This window comes from Artibeus jamaicensis, unplaced genomic scaffold (assembly GCF_021234435.1).
Source record: "Artibeus jamaicensis isolate MK-2021 breed Jamaican fruit bat unplaced genomic scaffold, CSHL_Jam_final contig_1015, whole genome shotgun sequence".
NCBI lineage: Eukaryota > Metazoa > Chordata > Mammalia > Chiroptera > Phyllostomidae > Artibeus > Artibeus jamaicensis.
In genome coordinates, this window is record NW_026521194.1 from 216,241 (window position 1) to 233,068 (window position 16,828).

Here is a 16,828-nt window from a genome sequence, read left to right on the forward strand (position 1 = left end):
TGTTTTCTAGGAGTCCAGACTGTTATTTCTGCTTCTTTTGGTAAATTTACATGTGATGTATAAAGATCCTTAAAAACTCATAGATACAGAGAGCAAACTGATGGTTACCCACCAGTTATCTGGCCTAACTTTTAGGTTCTTTTAAATATAACTAGGTGGGAAGATGGCGACGGAGTAAGATGGAGCGGATACTAGCTCCTGTACTCATGGGTGAAAATCCTGGCAGATCTATGGAAAAACAGCACAATAAACCATCGGTTACCCAGCATTTATGAAATTAAAAGACCAGAGATTGTGACCGACGCTGAAACACCAGACGGCAGCAGAGTCAGCTACTGGAGCTGGGTCTCACGCGGCCCCTGTACTGCCGCCAGAGCAACAGGCCTGGGAGCCGGGGCCTCAGGTACGGAAGCCGGACACTCCAAGCCCCTGTGACGGTCCTGGGAGACAGAGGAGTCAGGAACCAGAGCGGGGACACCCTTGTGCCGATGCCATAGCTACTAGCCTGGGCAACGGAAGGGTCAGTTGCAGGAGCTGGGACACCAAAGGCCCCTGTGACGCCGCCATAGAGACAGGCCTGGACCCTGAGGAGCCAGCTACGGGAGCCGGGAAGCTCTCAAATCCTGTGTCGCTGCCATAGCGACGAGACTGGACGCCGGGGAGCCAGGTACGGAAGCCCGGACACTCCAAACCCCTGTGATGCAGCTGAGGAGCCAGCTAGGGAGCCAGGAAGCTCTCAAATCCTGTGCCGCTGCCATAGCCACGGGACTGGACGCCGGGGAGTCAGGTACGGAAGCCAGGACTCTCCAAACCCCTGTGACGCAGCTGAGGAGACAGCTACGGGAGCCGGGAAGCTCTCAAATCCTGTGCCGCTGCCATAGCGACGGGGCTGGACGTCGGGGAGTCAGGTACGGAAGCCTGGACACTCCAAACCCCTGAGACAGCCCGGGGTGGCAGAGGATCCCTCTACGGGAACTGGGAGGGTCACAACCCCTGTGCTGCTGCCATAGCAAGGGGATTGGACACTGGGGAATCAGGTACGGGAGTTGGGACTTTCTAAGCCTCTGTGCCACTGCCATAGAGACAGGACTAGACGCCGGGGAGTCAGGTACGGAAACTGGGACACTCCAAGCCCCTGTGACGGCCCTGGGCGGCAGAGAGAGCCAGATACGGGAGCCAGGACATTCCCAGCCTCTGTGCCACTGCCCTAGTAACGGGCCTGGGTGCTTGAGGAGGCGGCTACTAGAGCCGGGACATTCAGCAGTGGTAGGCGACCAACGCAGAGACCAGTGTGAGGACCAGCGTGAGTGTAGGTGGAGACGAAGAACATCAAGAAACTTCAAGGAGTCTGTACCACTGAACTTCACAAGGAACATACCACAGAAGTTTACACCATAAAACCAGTGTTTCAGAACAGATCAATTTTGGAAGCAGAGACTAACAAGAAGAGTCTAAAACAATGGGAAGACAAAGAAACAATCCCCAAATGAAAGAAAAAGCAGAAACTTCAGAAAGAATGTTAGATGAAATAGACGCTGATCAACTATCAGACAGTGAATTCAAAGCACTGGTTATTACGAAGTTCAAAGAGCTCAAAGAGCTCACAGTGAGCTACCAGAAACTACAGGGAAATTATAATGATCTCTCTGCAAACTACAGCAACATCAAAAAGGAAATGGAAACCATCAGCAAGAGACAAGAGGAAATGAAGAATACAATTTCCGAATTGAAGTACACAGTAGAAAGTTTCCAAAGTAGGATAGATGAAGCGGAGGATAGGATTAGTGAGTTGGAGGACAGGGTAGAAAGCATCTCACAGAAAGAGCAAGAAAATGAAAAGAGGCTCAGAAAGAATGAAGAGGGATTAAGAGAAATGCAAGACAATATGAAACGTAATAATATACGAATAATAGGAATACCAGAAGGAGAAGAAGAAGAACAAGGAATAGAAAACGTATTTGAACGAGTAATGAGAGAAAATTTTCCTAATTTGATAAGAGAAAAAGTCTCACAAATCCAGGAATCACAGAGAGTCCCAATCAAGAGGAACCCAAGGAGGCCCACCTCAAGACACATCATCATCAAAATGGCAAAATTCCAAGACAAAGAGAGAATCTTAAAGGCAGCAAGGGAGAAAAAAGAAATAACATACAAGGGAGCCCCAATAAGGTTAGCTACCGACTTCTCAATGGAAACACTTCAAGCAAGAAGAGAATGGCAAGAAATATTTCAAGTAATGAGAACCAGAGGCCTACAACCAAGGCTACTTTACCCAGCAAGGCTCTCAATCAAGATAGAAGGCCAAATAAAGAGCTTCCAAGACAAAAGAAGTCTAAAAGAATATGCCTCCACCAAACCAGCTCTACAAGAAATACTAAAAGGACTGCTTTAAGGGAAGGAAGGATAAGAGGGAGACAGAGAGGAACACAGGTACAAAAATGGCAATGAATAAGTACCTATCAATAATAACCTTAAACGTAAATGGATTAAATTCTCCAATCAAAAGACACAGAATAGCTCAATGGATAAGAAAGCATGACCCACACATATGCTGCCTACAAGAGACTCACCTCAGGACAAAAGACCATCACAGACTAAAAGTGAAAGGCTGGAAACAAGTTTTCCAAGCAAACGGACAAGAAAAAAAAAGCTGGGGTAGCAATTCTCATATCAGACAAAATAGACTTCAAAAAAAAGGCTGTAAAGAGAGACCCAGAAGGTCATTTCATTATACTCAAGGGAAGAATCCACCAAGAAGACATTAACATTGTAAACATATATGCACCAAACATAGGAGCACCCAAATATATCAAGAAAATCTTAGAGGACTTCAAGAAAGATATTGACAGCAACACAATTATAGTAGGGGATTTGAACACCCCACTATCAAAAATGGACAGATCTTCCAAACAAATTATCAAAAAAGATATTGTGGCATTAAACAACACCCTAGATGAAATGGACTTAACTGATATATATAGAGCCCTTCATCCCAAAGAAGCTAAATACACATTCTTTTCAAATGTACATGGAACATTCTCAAAGATAGACCACATGATAGGACACAAAAGGAGCCTCAACAAATTCAAGAAAATTGAAATCATACCAAGCATCTTCTCTGACCACAAGGCACTGAAACTAGAAACCAACCCCAAAGAAAAAACCCAAAGCACCCCAAAACATGGAGACTGAATGGTATGCTATTAAACAATGAATGGGTCAAGAATGAAATTAGGGAAGAAATCAAAACATTTCTGGAAACAAATGAAAATGATCGCACAACAACCCAAAACTTATGGGACACAGTGAAGGCAGTCCTGAGAGGGAAGTTTATAGCAATACAGGCCTACCTAAAGAATATAGAAACATTTCAAACAAACAACCTAACCATACGCCTGCAAGAACTTGAGGAACAACAACAAAGACAGCCCAGAGCAAGCAGAAGGAAGGAAATAACCAAGATTAGAGCAGAATTAAATGACATAGAAACTAAAAGCACAATTTTAAGGATCAATGAATCCAGGAGTTGGTTCTTTGAGAAGATAAACAAAATAGACAAGTCTTTAAGTAGGCTCATCAAGAAAAGAAGAGAGAGGACACAAATAAACACAATCAGAAATGAAAAAGGAGAGATTACAACTGATACCACAGAAATAGAAGAGATTGTAAGAAATTACTATGAAGAACTGTATGCCAAGAAATTTGAAAACCTGGGGGAAATGGACACATTTCTAGAAAAATACAATCTTCCAAAACTCAGTGAAAAAGAAGCAGAAAATCTAAATTCACCAATAACAGCAAAAGAAATTGAAGCAGTAATCAAAAAAACTCCCATCACACAAAAGCCCCGGACCAGATGGTTTCACAGGAGAATTCTACAAAGCATTTAAGGAAGAGCTAACCCCTATTCTCCACAGACTATTTCAAAAAATTCAGAAGAATGGAAAACTCCCAAATTCTTTTTATGAAGCCAGCATCATCTTAATTCCAAAACCAGATAGAGACACAACAAAGAAAGAAAACTTCAGGCCAATATCGCTGATGAACATAGATGCTAAAATCCTCAACAAAATATTGGCAAATCGCATCCAACAACATATCAAAAAGATCATACACCATGATCAAGTAGGATTCATCCCAGGAATGCAAGGATGGTTCAATATTCGCAAATCAGTAAATGTAATACATCATATAAACAAAAGCAAAGACAAAAATCACATGATCATATCAATAGATGCAGAAAAAGCTTTCGATAAGGTACAACACCCATTTATGATAAAAACACTCAGCAAAGTGGGAATACAAGGAGCATTTCTCAAAATAATAAAGGCCATATATGAGAGACCTACAGCCAATATCATACTCAACGGGAAAAAACTAAAAGCTTTCCCACTAAGATCAGGAACAAGACAAGGTTGTCCACTTTCACCACTTCTATTCAATATAGTATTGGAAGTTTTAGCCACAGCGATCAGGCAAGAAAAGGAAATAAAAGGCATCCAAATAGGAAAGGAGGAAACAAAATTGTCACTGTTTGCAGATGACATGATAGTGTACATGGAAAATCCTATAGACTCTACCCAAAAACTCCTCAAACTAATTGATGAGTTTGGCAAAACAGCTGGTTATAAAGTCAATATCCAGAAATCAAAGGCATTTTTGTATACCAACAGTGAATCAGCAGAAGCAGAAATAAAGAGAAAAATCCCATTTGATATAGCAAAAAGAAAAATAAAATATCTGGGAATAAACCTAACCAAGGAGGTAAAAAACCTGTATGCAGAAAACTACACAGCCCTGAAGAACGAAATCAAGGAAGGCACAAACAAATGGAAACATATACCTTGTTCATGGATTGGAAGAATTAACATTATCAAAATGTCCATACTACCCAAAGCAATATACAGATTCAATGCAATACCTATTAAAGTACCAATGGCATATTTCACAGACATAGAACAAACACTTCGAAAATTTATATGGAACCATAAACGAGCTCAAATAGCAGCTGCTCTTTTGAGAAAGAAGAACAAAGTAGGGGGGATCACAATACCTGATATCAAACTGTATTACAAGGCCACTGTAATCAAAACAGCCTGGTACTGGCATAAAAACAGGCACATAGACCAATGGAACAGAACAGAGAGCCCAGAAATCAACCCAACTCTCTACAGTCAATTAATATTCGACAAAGGGGGCAGTAACATAAAATGGAGTAAAGATAGCCTCTTCAACAAATGGTGCTGGGAGAACTGGACAGCTACATGCAAAAAAATGAAACTTGAGCACAGACTTACACCATACACCAAAATAAATTCAAGGTGGATAAAAGACTTAAATGTAAGTCATAACACCATTAAAGTCCTAGAGGAGAACATTGGCAAGAAAATCTCAGATATTTCACGCAGCAACTTCTTTACTGATATGTCCCCTAGAGCAAGGAATGTAAAGGAAAGAATAAACAAATGGGATCTCATCAAAATAAAAAGCTTCTGCGTGGCTAAAGAAAACAGTATTAAATTAGCAAGACAACCAACTGTATGGGAAAACATATTTGCCAATGATACCTCAGACAAAGGTTTAATCTCTAAAATATACAAAGAACTTACACGACTCCACTCTAAGAAGACACCCAACCCAATTAGAAAATGGGAAAAGGACTTGAACAAACACTTCTCCAAGGAGGACATACAGAACATTCAGAGACACATGAAGAGATGCTCAATATCATTAGCTATCAGAGAGATGCAAATTAAAACCACAATGAGATATCACTTTACACCAGTCAGGATGGCTATCATAAACAAAGCAACAAACAACAAATGTTGGAGGGGTTGTGGGGAAACGGGGTCCTTAGTTCACTGTTGGTGGGAGTGCAGACTGGTACAACCATTATGGAAAACAGTATGGATTTTTCTCAGAAAAATAAAAATCGACCTGCCTTTTGACCCAGCAATTCCACTGCTAGGATTATATCCTAAGAATCCTAAAACATCAATATCAAAGAACCTATGCACCACAATGTTCATAGCAGCACAATTTACAATAGCCAAGAGTTGGAAGCAACCTAGGTGCCCATCAGTAAATGAATGGATCAAAAAATTGTGGTACATATACACAATGGAATTCTATGCTGCAGAGAGAAAGAAGGAGCTACTACCCTTTGCAACAACATGGATGGAACTGGAAAGCATTATGCTGAGTGAAATAGGCCAGGTGCTGAAAGACAAATACCATATGATCTCACCTTTAACAGGAAGCTAAACAACAAAACAAACAAGTAAGCAGAAAAAAAAAAACCCAAAAAACAAAGACACTGAAATAGAGAACAAGGGGATAGTGACCAGAGGGGAGAAGGAAGGGAAGTTAAGGGGAAAAGGGGGGAGGGATTTGGAGGAACAAATAGGAAGGACACAGGGACGAGAACTAAGGGGGGGAGGAAATGGGAGGGAGGTGGGGAGCAAGGGGCAGGGGAGGCTGGGATGGGAAAAATAGACAAAAAACTGTACTTGAAAAATAACTAAATAAAATTTTTAAAAAAAGATAAAAAAATAAATAAATAAATATAACTAGGTATATATATATTTGTTGTTGTTGTTGTTGTTATTGTTTTGCAAAGCCATGTTCAAATATCACTGTATTGGCCAATGTTATGTTGACAGTCATCTGTCAAAAGCTATAAATAGAATGTGATAGTCATAACCAACAGCTTTTCCTTGTGTTAATAACAAAAAATAATTAGACTCTGTTGAATTTTGAACAGTTTTGTGACAACTGACCAATAGATGACTGTCCAACTTTCTCTGTTCTGTACAGAACAGGTGCTGAGTACGTGACCATTACTAGGTGATCCAGTACTTGGGGGGATGATATGCCTCCAAGCATGAAGTAAGTAAGGGCACCCTGCTGTCCTGCCAGAGCCATCTTGTTAAGCCTGAATGTAAGTGATTTCTTTCTTTGCAGTTTTATTTACTTTTATTTTTTTAATTTTTGTTAAATTTATGGGCGTAACACTTTTTGATAAAATTGTAGAGGTTTCAAGTGTGCAATTCTATAATACATTGCCTGCCTACTGATACTGTATTATGTGTTCACAACCCCAAGATAAGTCTTCCATCACTATTTATCTCCCCTTTACCTTCTTTTACCTCTCCAGCCTATCTTTCCTCATACTGTTGTCTGTGTGTACATATGAGCTTTTTATAAATTACTCCCTTTACCCAGCCAACTTCCCCCCTCCTTTCTGACACCTGTCATTTTTTTCTCTATATCTATGAGTCTGTTTCTATTTTGTTTGTTAGTTAATTTTGTTCTTTGCAGTCTTCACAGTGGCCACATGAGAACAAGGCAGGACTGGGCTCCCACAGGTGAGCTGTGCTCAGAGGAACAGGAGCCCTGACCTCAGGCTCCTGCTGTCCTGGAGCCCAGCAATGGTGGTCCTTACCCTCCTGGTCAGCACCACTTCTCACTGCAGAGCTTCCGCCTTCTGGGCACTTGTCCTCTTCACTGAACCCTGAAGACCCTTCAGGACTTCTCACTGCAGAAGGAACAAATGTCCTTTGAAGGCCTCGGTGTGTGACAAGGAACTCAAAGGAAAAAGTTGGGAAGCTCTGAAAACCCAGGGATAGTTTGTCCCTCCCTCAAACCCCCATTATCTGCCTTTTGTATTCACAGGACCTGTAGGTCAATACTTTATCATCACTGTCCCCTGAGCCTGGGGTGGAGATACTTCTCTCTCATTGGGCTCCTCTGCATTCTCTTGGCCCTCTGCATTCTGCATTGCATTCTCTTCCTTCCTTTACATGTAACTTCATGGATTTGTGTTTGTGTCTGTAACTGTGTTAATTATTAGCTCTGCTTCTTTCCCAAGGTGGTCTTACAAATCTTTACTCTTCTATTAAAGAAAGCAGATCTGTCATTTGGCAGCCTCCCAAAATGACTTTGTAAAATAGAGCCCTGCCCTTCCCCTTCTAAATTCTATTGTGTTCAACTCATTGACCTCTTTGGGGTTTATTTGACACAGGTATTAGCCTAATTAACAAAAAAGTTAAAATGTGAACTATCTTAAATTAAAGCAAATTTGGATTTTACTATAAAGGATACAGTAAAGAATTAGGGGGATCTTTTGTAGAAAACACTGTTCATCTGTAACCATGAAAAGTTCTTATTTGCTCTTACCTCTTTTGTAATGTATGCTTCCAGGTGTATGTGACTTTATTACGTCCATATGCTCTATAAAGTAAAAGGGAGAAAACAGTTATTTGTTGCATCAGTCTTACAAATTCTATAACAACTCACACAGCAGATCGGGTTTGTGATAATCTCAATGTTGAGATGAGCATTTTCCTCTTTCCTGCAACTCAACCTAGTTCTGATACCCAGGGTCCTAATGCTGGAATCCTGCCCAGCTCTCCCCTGTACTTTTATATGTGAATTTGTAAATGACCTTCAAACATTACTATCTCCAGTGTCCCCATCTGTAATGATGGGATAACCTAGGTACCCTACCACCCTGCTAAGGTTTTTGTGAAAACAAAATGAACCTTTATTTACAAAAGCCCTTTGAAAAATCAAAATTTAAGCCAATAGTTTAAGTATCATTTGGATTTGGGAGTGTTGGTCTGAGCCAATTTTTCCATTAATAATTAAATATCAGCACAACTTATTCTTTGAAGATATTTTAAGTTTAGTACTAATGACATGTTGTCAACAAATACAGAAATTCTGTGCTCACTCTGCTCTACAGAATATGAAGCATGTTTGTAGAAACTAAGTATATTATTTCAACCCTTTAGCATTAATAGATATGAGAATGTGTACTAAGACTCATTTACTAGTGTAGTGTATTATCGCTACATTTTTAATGTATCAATTGATTGGGCTCATCTAATTAAATCACAGTTTATAATGCCTCTTGCTTACTCCTATTTTCCAATAGAGTCAAAGAAGTTAGATGCTCAAAATGCCATAGAAGTAATCAAATCAATGTACACAAAGATTGTCAGAGTAAGATTCATCAGGGATACAGAGCTCTGAATTTAGACTCTGGATTTTTGTTGCCCAGAAATACAATCTTAGTATTCTCATCTGGTGCAGTTCAGAATCATAAGCATGTGGCTTCTTGGGTCTCTTCTCTTTTACTTGATTGGAAGGAGTCAAGGTTATCGATCATTGCACAAAGACAGGATTCTTCAGGTGTCTCAGTGTGTGACCAAGGAACCAATTCAGCAGGAAATTCCCTAATAAAACTTGGAAACATCTTTCTTGAAAACCCAAGTGTATCATAACCTGTACATAGGCCACCTGGTCTGCCCTCTAAGTCACCTGCTTGGTAGGTTAGTGGTCCTTTCCCTGTCCTGAGAGCAAAGACCAGTCACCAGCAAGGGGTCCCTCTGCTCTGTTTGAGCCTTACCTTCCTCCACTTGTCTCTCTTCCCCTCTTCTACCTCTTACCCCTTATAGTGCCATCAATATGTCAACAGGTCTTAATTCAGTAGCAAAATTAATTTCATACTCCTGCAGCCCAAGGCTTGAGCCCCAACCACCTTACCAGGTTCCCTTGTCAGTGCTGAGGTGGAGGCTTGGGGGAGAGCAGGCATGTCTCCATCGTTAAATCTTGTGGAGGCCTCACTGCTGATCACTACACAGAGGAGCAAACCTTTTAGTGTTTCAGGATGGCACCAAGGAGCCCACAGACAGAAAACCCCCTTAAAGACATCACTGGGAAGACCTAGAAGCTACTGAGATTCCTGGGGTCTGTGCCCTAAGGTGTGTGACCTGCAGGTTGCTCCAAGTCCTACACAGAAGGTTGTGAGAGGGCAGCTGTGCCCATGCTGCAGCTCTTCTCAACCCCACAAGTCACTCTGCTCCCCACCTCCACCCTCACTCTACCTCTTATCCCCTCCCTCATTCTTCTCTTCTTCACTCTCCTATTACCTCCTACCTCATTTTACCTCTTTCATTTTTTATCATTCCAACATATCTAAATATCTATTAATCTAGAAAGATAGATCTGAAAGAAGTACACGTAAAGCCTAATTTTAAAAATGGAATCAAACTATATATTTTTTAATATTATTTATTATTTTTAAATGGATTGATCGGGCTGATGTTGTGTCACAAAACTATACAAGTTTCAAGTGTGCAGCTCAATAAAACATCATCTGAACACTGCATTGTGAACCCACCACCCCAAGCAAAGTCTCTTTCTTCACTTTCCTCTTGGTTCAGCCCAATTTTGCTAGTTGTGCCTGTTTCACGTGAAGGTGAAATTTTCTCTTTATATCTCTCCTTGTCTTCATGTTTAGCTTTTTTTTCATCCCCTTTCACGAATATCTTGGATCTCTGAATTATTTCCCTTTTCTTTAACTCTTACCCTAATACCTTCCTCTCTCTGAATACAGAAATATACTCTCTGTCCCCAGTATGTAAATTTACCTGTTCTGTTTTAGATATTTGTGAACTGCTCATTCCCTCCCCTTTCTATTTGTCACCAAGGCCAGTAGAACTGCCTCTATGGGTCCTATGATGTGTCGCAGACCCTTGTCTGTACCAAGATTCACACACTCTTTCAGTCAGCCTTATCTATTATGTCAGATGCCTGGTTATATTCAGTCTTTGCTTGGGCTTCCCATTCATGTCCTGAATTTTAAAAATGTCATTAAAAATATAATAAAGGCTTGTCCTTCATTATATCCACTGGATCTACAGAGCAAAAATTGATTTGGTTTCCACAGTGGGGTAGCTCTGCTCCTGGAGCAAATTACAATTAATGAAGAATTACATTTGTCTCCCCAAATGGAGAGACACCCTCACTGTAATGAAGCCCTTCTCCCTGGAATCCCACTGCAGAGAGAGCTCCCTAACCCTCGCCTTTCCTGCTGCTCAGCTCTGTCCTTCCTTGGAGCCTCTTTAACCCCAGGTTTTTGTGTTTATTTTGGTTCTACTATTCAGAAGACAGGCCTATTTCCCTGGGACATGTGGTGTTGTGGACACCTTACCTTCTCAATGATATTAGAATCATCCTTTTGTGCCCTCTTTGTGGAAACTGTGTCCTCCAATCAGACAATGCTTGGTCCTCTCTCTACCAGTGCTTCATTCATTGTTCTTTACTCATTCTTGATATAGTTCTCTTCATGTCTCCCTATTTTTTCTATTTATTGATATTTATTTCCCTCAGTATCTTGCTGCATTTGTACTTACTTCTCTTCATATTTATCAGTTTCCCAGGCTCAGCAGGGTCTAGTGTGAAACAGAGGAGGTACCCAGGAGTCAAGGAGGTACTGAGACAGAGCTCCTCCTGATGTGTGTCCCAGGGTCTCCCTGCCTCATCCTAGACCTGGCCCTGGTGGCCCACTTGATTTTTCACTGTTTTCATTCTTTATTATGTTTCTTATTTTATCATATCCTATTTCTGTTTCTTAATCATTTTTGTTACCCATGTATGCCTCTTCTATATCAATTTTGTCATTTTTATATTTTCTTCATTTATGACACTCTAGTCATCACAGTCTCCCCTGTGCCTTTACTCACAATGTGGGGTCCCTCCACTTGCCAGTTCCCCTCCACACTCATCAGAGTCAGCCACTCTGTCTACCTGCTGGCTCAGACTCTTGGGTACATTGTTCATTTGCTTGTTGGCTTTCTAGTGCATTGCTGTTGTCACAGACTATATGTTTTCTCTTCATATTTATCTGTTATGTTTCAGAGAGGTGCTCTGAGAGTCCATTTTCAAGTGTGGCTGTGGCTAAACCACAATTTGATTCATAGATATTTTATTTGCTCTCTGTATCAATCAGAGTCCCACAGGAAAATACAAAGCTTTATAAGCTTTTAGAGCAGAGGGAACTTAATCCAAGGAATTAGTAATACAGTTCATGGAAGAGCTAAGAAGTCTAAATGGAAGAATGCAGCAACTCAAAATGGTCAACAGGAAGCTAAGGGAGGGGCATTAGCCATAGCCTTTTCCACTCCTGTGCATGTCACAGTCAACTGTCCCTGAAGTGTGAGACTCTTGGACACATTCATTTGGTGGTTTGTTATGCATTATTTGGGTTATAATGTCATTGCCTCCTACCTACCACCGCACCCCACACACACTCATTGAATCCCTTCTCTGCTCACTACTAGTCACAGTTCCTTCCTCTCAATCTTCCCGGTTCCCACCAGCAACACTACTGACGAACTGCTAAGAGTATAGATTGGCACGTGTTTAGATGCATGTTAAATGTTACTTTTCTGTCTAACGCAACTTGCTAAAAGTGTGGTGATACTTTTAAAAATCACTTTGCAAGATATTCTTCTTTTATAAAAATGTGATACTTTAGAACATTGTATATTAAATACCACACCCCACAGAAGACACAGATTATGCCTTCCATGGTGCAAGAAGTTCCCGGCATCTCCGCCATGTCACTCATTTGCAAAGTAGAGTCAGTGAATAAAGACATAAAATTTATTATACACTAGTGTGAATAAGGTGAAGAACCTGTGTCCCTCAATTTATTTTCCTGGGCCTGAGGTTGGTATGGCTTTAATCACTGCTCCACAGCCTAGGGGATAATTAAATTCACCAGGGACATGAGTGAGAAGGAAAAATTTCAGTTTACTGCAGTGGTTAATAGCTTAGACTCTGGCCCAGATACAAATGATAATTATCTTTAAACATAGTAATATTTTAAAATGTGTGTAACACTGACGAAGTACCAGGCATGGTTGTGAATGTGTTATGATATAACTTGTTTAAAATCCATCATCCATCACACTATGAGGGAGGTACTATTATCTCCTCCATTTTATGAATGAAGACACTGAGGGACAAAGAGAGGAAGTTACTTCCCCAAGGTCTCAGAGCAGAACTGGCAGCCAGCTGTGGGTCACCAGTCCTCCTGCTATGACACTGTCCCATGGCAGAATTCAATTCCCAGTTTCAGTGGCTGACTTGCACAATTAGCTCAAGTCCTCAAGCTGATTCTTTGTTCTCTGAAAAATCCAGATGACATACCATCATTTTAAGTGTTTGAGAAGGTTAAATAAAATATTGTCTGTATTACTATAAGTGATAGGGTGACTGACCAGAAAACTAACTTTTCATGATTCATGTCTTAAATTTATCATATTTTAAATGGTTTAATAACTTTAGTAAGTGTGTTATAGACTGAGGAAATGTTCAGTTATGAACAGTGGTTATTGGTTGTTAAAGTATCAAATGTGTGTTCAGAGGCCCATCTGGTATTTTTGACCAGCATCTGGCCTGCTGTGCTGGGAATAATGGGAGATGGTTTGCACAGGATGTACATGGTGCTGTGTAAAGGATTCAACAAATGAGGGACTCTTCCCCCAAGGAACACAGTCATCACCGCTGACCTCTCTCCTGCAATGCTGGTCACCACTGGATGTAACGTCGAATAGCTGAGGCCACAGCCTATTTCAAGCAAGAGATGCAGAGGTCAAGAAGCCAGGTACATGGATATTAGGTCCCAGAGCTGTCAACAGTTGGCAGCAAGCACATGTGAGAATGAGAAGACCAATCCTCCCAGGCAACTCAGTGTATGAAGACTGCTCTGTAAATCTTTGGAGACATAGCACATGCCAAGATGGACAATTCTGAGCACTCCATACTAAAGAGAAGCAGCCCTCCCACCACAGCCTATTGCAGAAAGGGACAAGAAGAGCAAAGGACCACAAAAAAAGCCAGAAGGAACAGACCTGTGTAATTGGACTGATCCAGGAAGAGCCAGGAAGGGCTTGGATATAAGTTTTCACCAGTTCCTGAAGGAAGAAATTAGAACTTTATTTCAGAATTGAAGTGTGGTCTGTGCAATTCTCCTCCAGTCCCAATGTTAATCTTTACAATGTAGGACTTGACAACCCCTTCCCCCAGGAATCAACCCAGAGTTGCACTTCTGGCCTCAGTCAGATCATCTCACTATGTCATCAATGAGCCACTTGGTAACTAGTGATGGCTTGTCTTGTCAGCCACAGCCACAAGGAACCTGTTTTAGTCCCTAGTACTACCCCAGACTGGTGGTCTTACCAGACTCCCCACCCCCTTTCACACATACTCTGCTTCTGCAGGTCTGTTCACTCTGCTTTGTGGGCCTTTTCATGATTTTCCTTCACTTCCTCCAGCTCTTGGTATTCTTTCTGTATCTTTCTTTTGGCATGTATTTCCCTGTTTGTCTCAAGTGTCTGTCATTTCCATGAGATTACCTGGGCATGTACAGGGTTTAGAGCATGAGCTCTGGGTTCAGAAGGTCTGGGTTCATCCTGCTCATTTGACCCTAAGCCAACTATATACATGGTCTCTAGATTTCAATCTTCTTTTCTGCAAATGATCAGATAATGACACCACTCACCAATGGCATCCGTGAGCACTAAGCCCACAACTTCCAGAGAAAATGTTCAATGAGTGAGCTCTTAATAATATGTTTTTTTAATCCTTTACGCCTTCCTCCTGTCTTTCTTTTCTTTTCTTTCTCTCTCTCAAAATACCCCCATCCCCTCCTTCACATCTCATCATTTCCTCTTTTCTCTTTCTCTATAATTGCCTGTCTCTTTCAATGTTCTTGCTCTTGAACAATGTCTCTGATAGTTAATCAGTTCCTTATTCTGCCATCATTAAGGGTCTGCTCTTTGATGTTGACCTTGGACCCATAATTCTTAGCCCTACTCAGCTTCACACTGATCTTCTCCTGTATGGGTCTTTCTAAATCACAATTACTTCCAGGTCAGCATGGTCTTTAACTCTAGTTTACTCATACTCTGAGTTCCTGTCCCATTTTATTGGTTATTGGGTCAAAGGTCTCTTGTCACAGCTAATTCAGATTCATCCCTGGTCAGATTATCATATAAGAACCCCTCCCTGACGTCTCCTGGATCCTCAGCAGTTCTTCACTGATTCTCGAAATCCACTCAGGACTCAGGGCCCACTCACTTCTCTTTCTCTTTTAATCTTAAGAAAATCAGTTTTTGCTTGGTCACAATCACCTTGTTCAAGACTCAGCTGGATATTATGGTTTTTTGCACTCTTTCCTCCTTCATTTGCTTGGTAACGAATTTCCTTTAGGATCACTGAAGAGAGAGAGAAGATATTAGAAATCCCCATCATATCCCAGGACATCATTTCAAGTGTGCATGTTTAGGAATTTTCAGTCTTCTGGTCACTCAGAACTCAGTGAGTGCCAGTCCTCATGGTCAAGTTCAGCATTATCCCTGGGACAGAAAGGAGATTCCTCCAACAAGGGAGCCCTTACATTTCCCACATAGAAAGAAGCCATTTGAATGTGAGGATAAAGGAGTCATGGAAACATTATTTATGTAAAAAAAATTTACAGATGTCTGGAAAAGCATGTATCAAATAAGTAATGGAAATGAAATGTATTTTTCTGATGTGCTCAAATTGGAAGAAAAAAAAAACAGGAATATCCTTGGGAGAAGAACCAAGATCCTGTAGAGATCCATGTGTATAAAAAGAGAAAGCGCAAGAACTTTTAAGTGAATGGAAGCACTTTTAAATGAATGCGGGTCAAGATAAGGGTGGAGTTTTTTGGGTAGGAGAATGAGCACTTCTCAAAGACACAGCAGAGGACACAGGAAGAGCTAGAAAGACTTCCAAGTGACCCAGATCCCTGGACAAAGGAAGGACACTCTCTGAAAATACCAGCAGGGAGTGAATATTGTGGCACTGGAGGACATCCCAAGAAGCCTGGACCATGGCCCAGGAAGCTTCCAAAAAGCAATGCCTAGTTTACCAGCCAAGGGCCCCTGCATGTAGGTGACTCAGAAAAATAACAGGAAGGAAACAAACCAAGAAATTCAAGGTTGGTATCTGTAGGGCATCGAGGCAGGAGGAGTCTAGGAAAGATGTGGGTCCATTCTTCCCAGCTCTGATGGCAAGTCAGTCTCCTGGAGCAATAAGCTTGTACTTATAAACTTGTAAGGCTATAGTATCTCTTTAATGTGCAACAAGTAAACTGAAAATTCCTTAGCTCAAATGTCTAACCTTCCAAAATCTTTTTCAAATTTATCCCTTTTGAATCAACTCCCATGATCTGCTTCTCACTTTCCAATTGAGAGAAATATAATTTCTCCTTGTTTTGCAGATACTAGGGATGCTTTCACACTCTATACCATGTCCCAGAACATCTACTCTCCTAAGTTCATATAATTCTTTCTCCTATGAATTCTCCATTGGTATTTAGAGATCCTGGTTGATACCAGACAGTGGTAATATTTTTCCAGCAAGACAAAAACCAAAAGTATTGAAGGAACTAAATATAACCAGGGACAACTGCCCCCAAATTATTGGAGGTACAGTTTCAACCACAAATTCAGACTACAATGAAAAATTGTAAATTGTGAGTCTCAGGAAAACAGTGGTGAATCAATCATTTGGTGAAGTATCAATCATAGTTTCTGGCAGAGCAATTGACTTTGAAATTCTTTGATTAATGTTTGTCTCACCCTGAGTGGAGAAAGAGCTAACATAACCATTATCCTTGCTTAAGGACAAATTTGACCTGGGTTAATTTTCTTGCTCATTACTCCAGACACCTGATGAAGGTTGTCTCTCTTTTCTGTATTACCAGATTAACGCTGGGTTTTGACCCATGACTGGACTCATAAGGACTCTATGTAAACTATAAGCTATAGCAGGTCTTCCTTCAATGTGGTGACTCTTGTAACTCAGTTGTCTCTCATGGGGTACCTGAAAGTAATGACTATATAGGTGTTACATGAGACATTGGGTCCCCTGGTCATGGTGCTATTGAAGCCAGGCAGATCCTGCACCCACAACTAAGCTGTCACTCAAGATGGGTAGTGGTCAA

The 16,828-nt window shown here is 41.0% G+C and overlaps 1 protein-coding gene across 2 annotated transcripts in view; it reads right to left on the reverse strand.

Moving 5' to 3' along the window:
• LOC119041968 (nuclear body protein SP140-like protein) overlaps positions 1 to 16,828 on the reverse strand; it is a 45,956-nt gene that overhangs the window by 20,318 nt on the left and 8,810 nt on the right. For both annotated transcript variants that reach the window (XM_037135499.2, XM_037135500.2), the window contains exons 4-8: positions 14,988 to 15,071; positions 13,707 to 13,769; positions 9,550 to 9,639; positions 8,179 to 8,232; positions 7,445 to 7,537 (exon numbers count right to left, since the gene is read on the reverse strand). In XM_037135499.2, the coding sequence (XP_036991394.2) occupies positions 7,445 to 7,537; positions 8,179 to 8,232; positions 9,550 to 9,639; positions 13,707 to 13,769; positions 14,988 to 15,071 (384 nt within the window). The remainder of the gene's footprint in view (positions 1 to 7,444; positions 7,538 to 8,178; positions 8,233 to 9,549; positions 9,640 to 13,706; positions 13,770 to 14,987; positions 15,072 to 16,828) is intronic.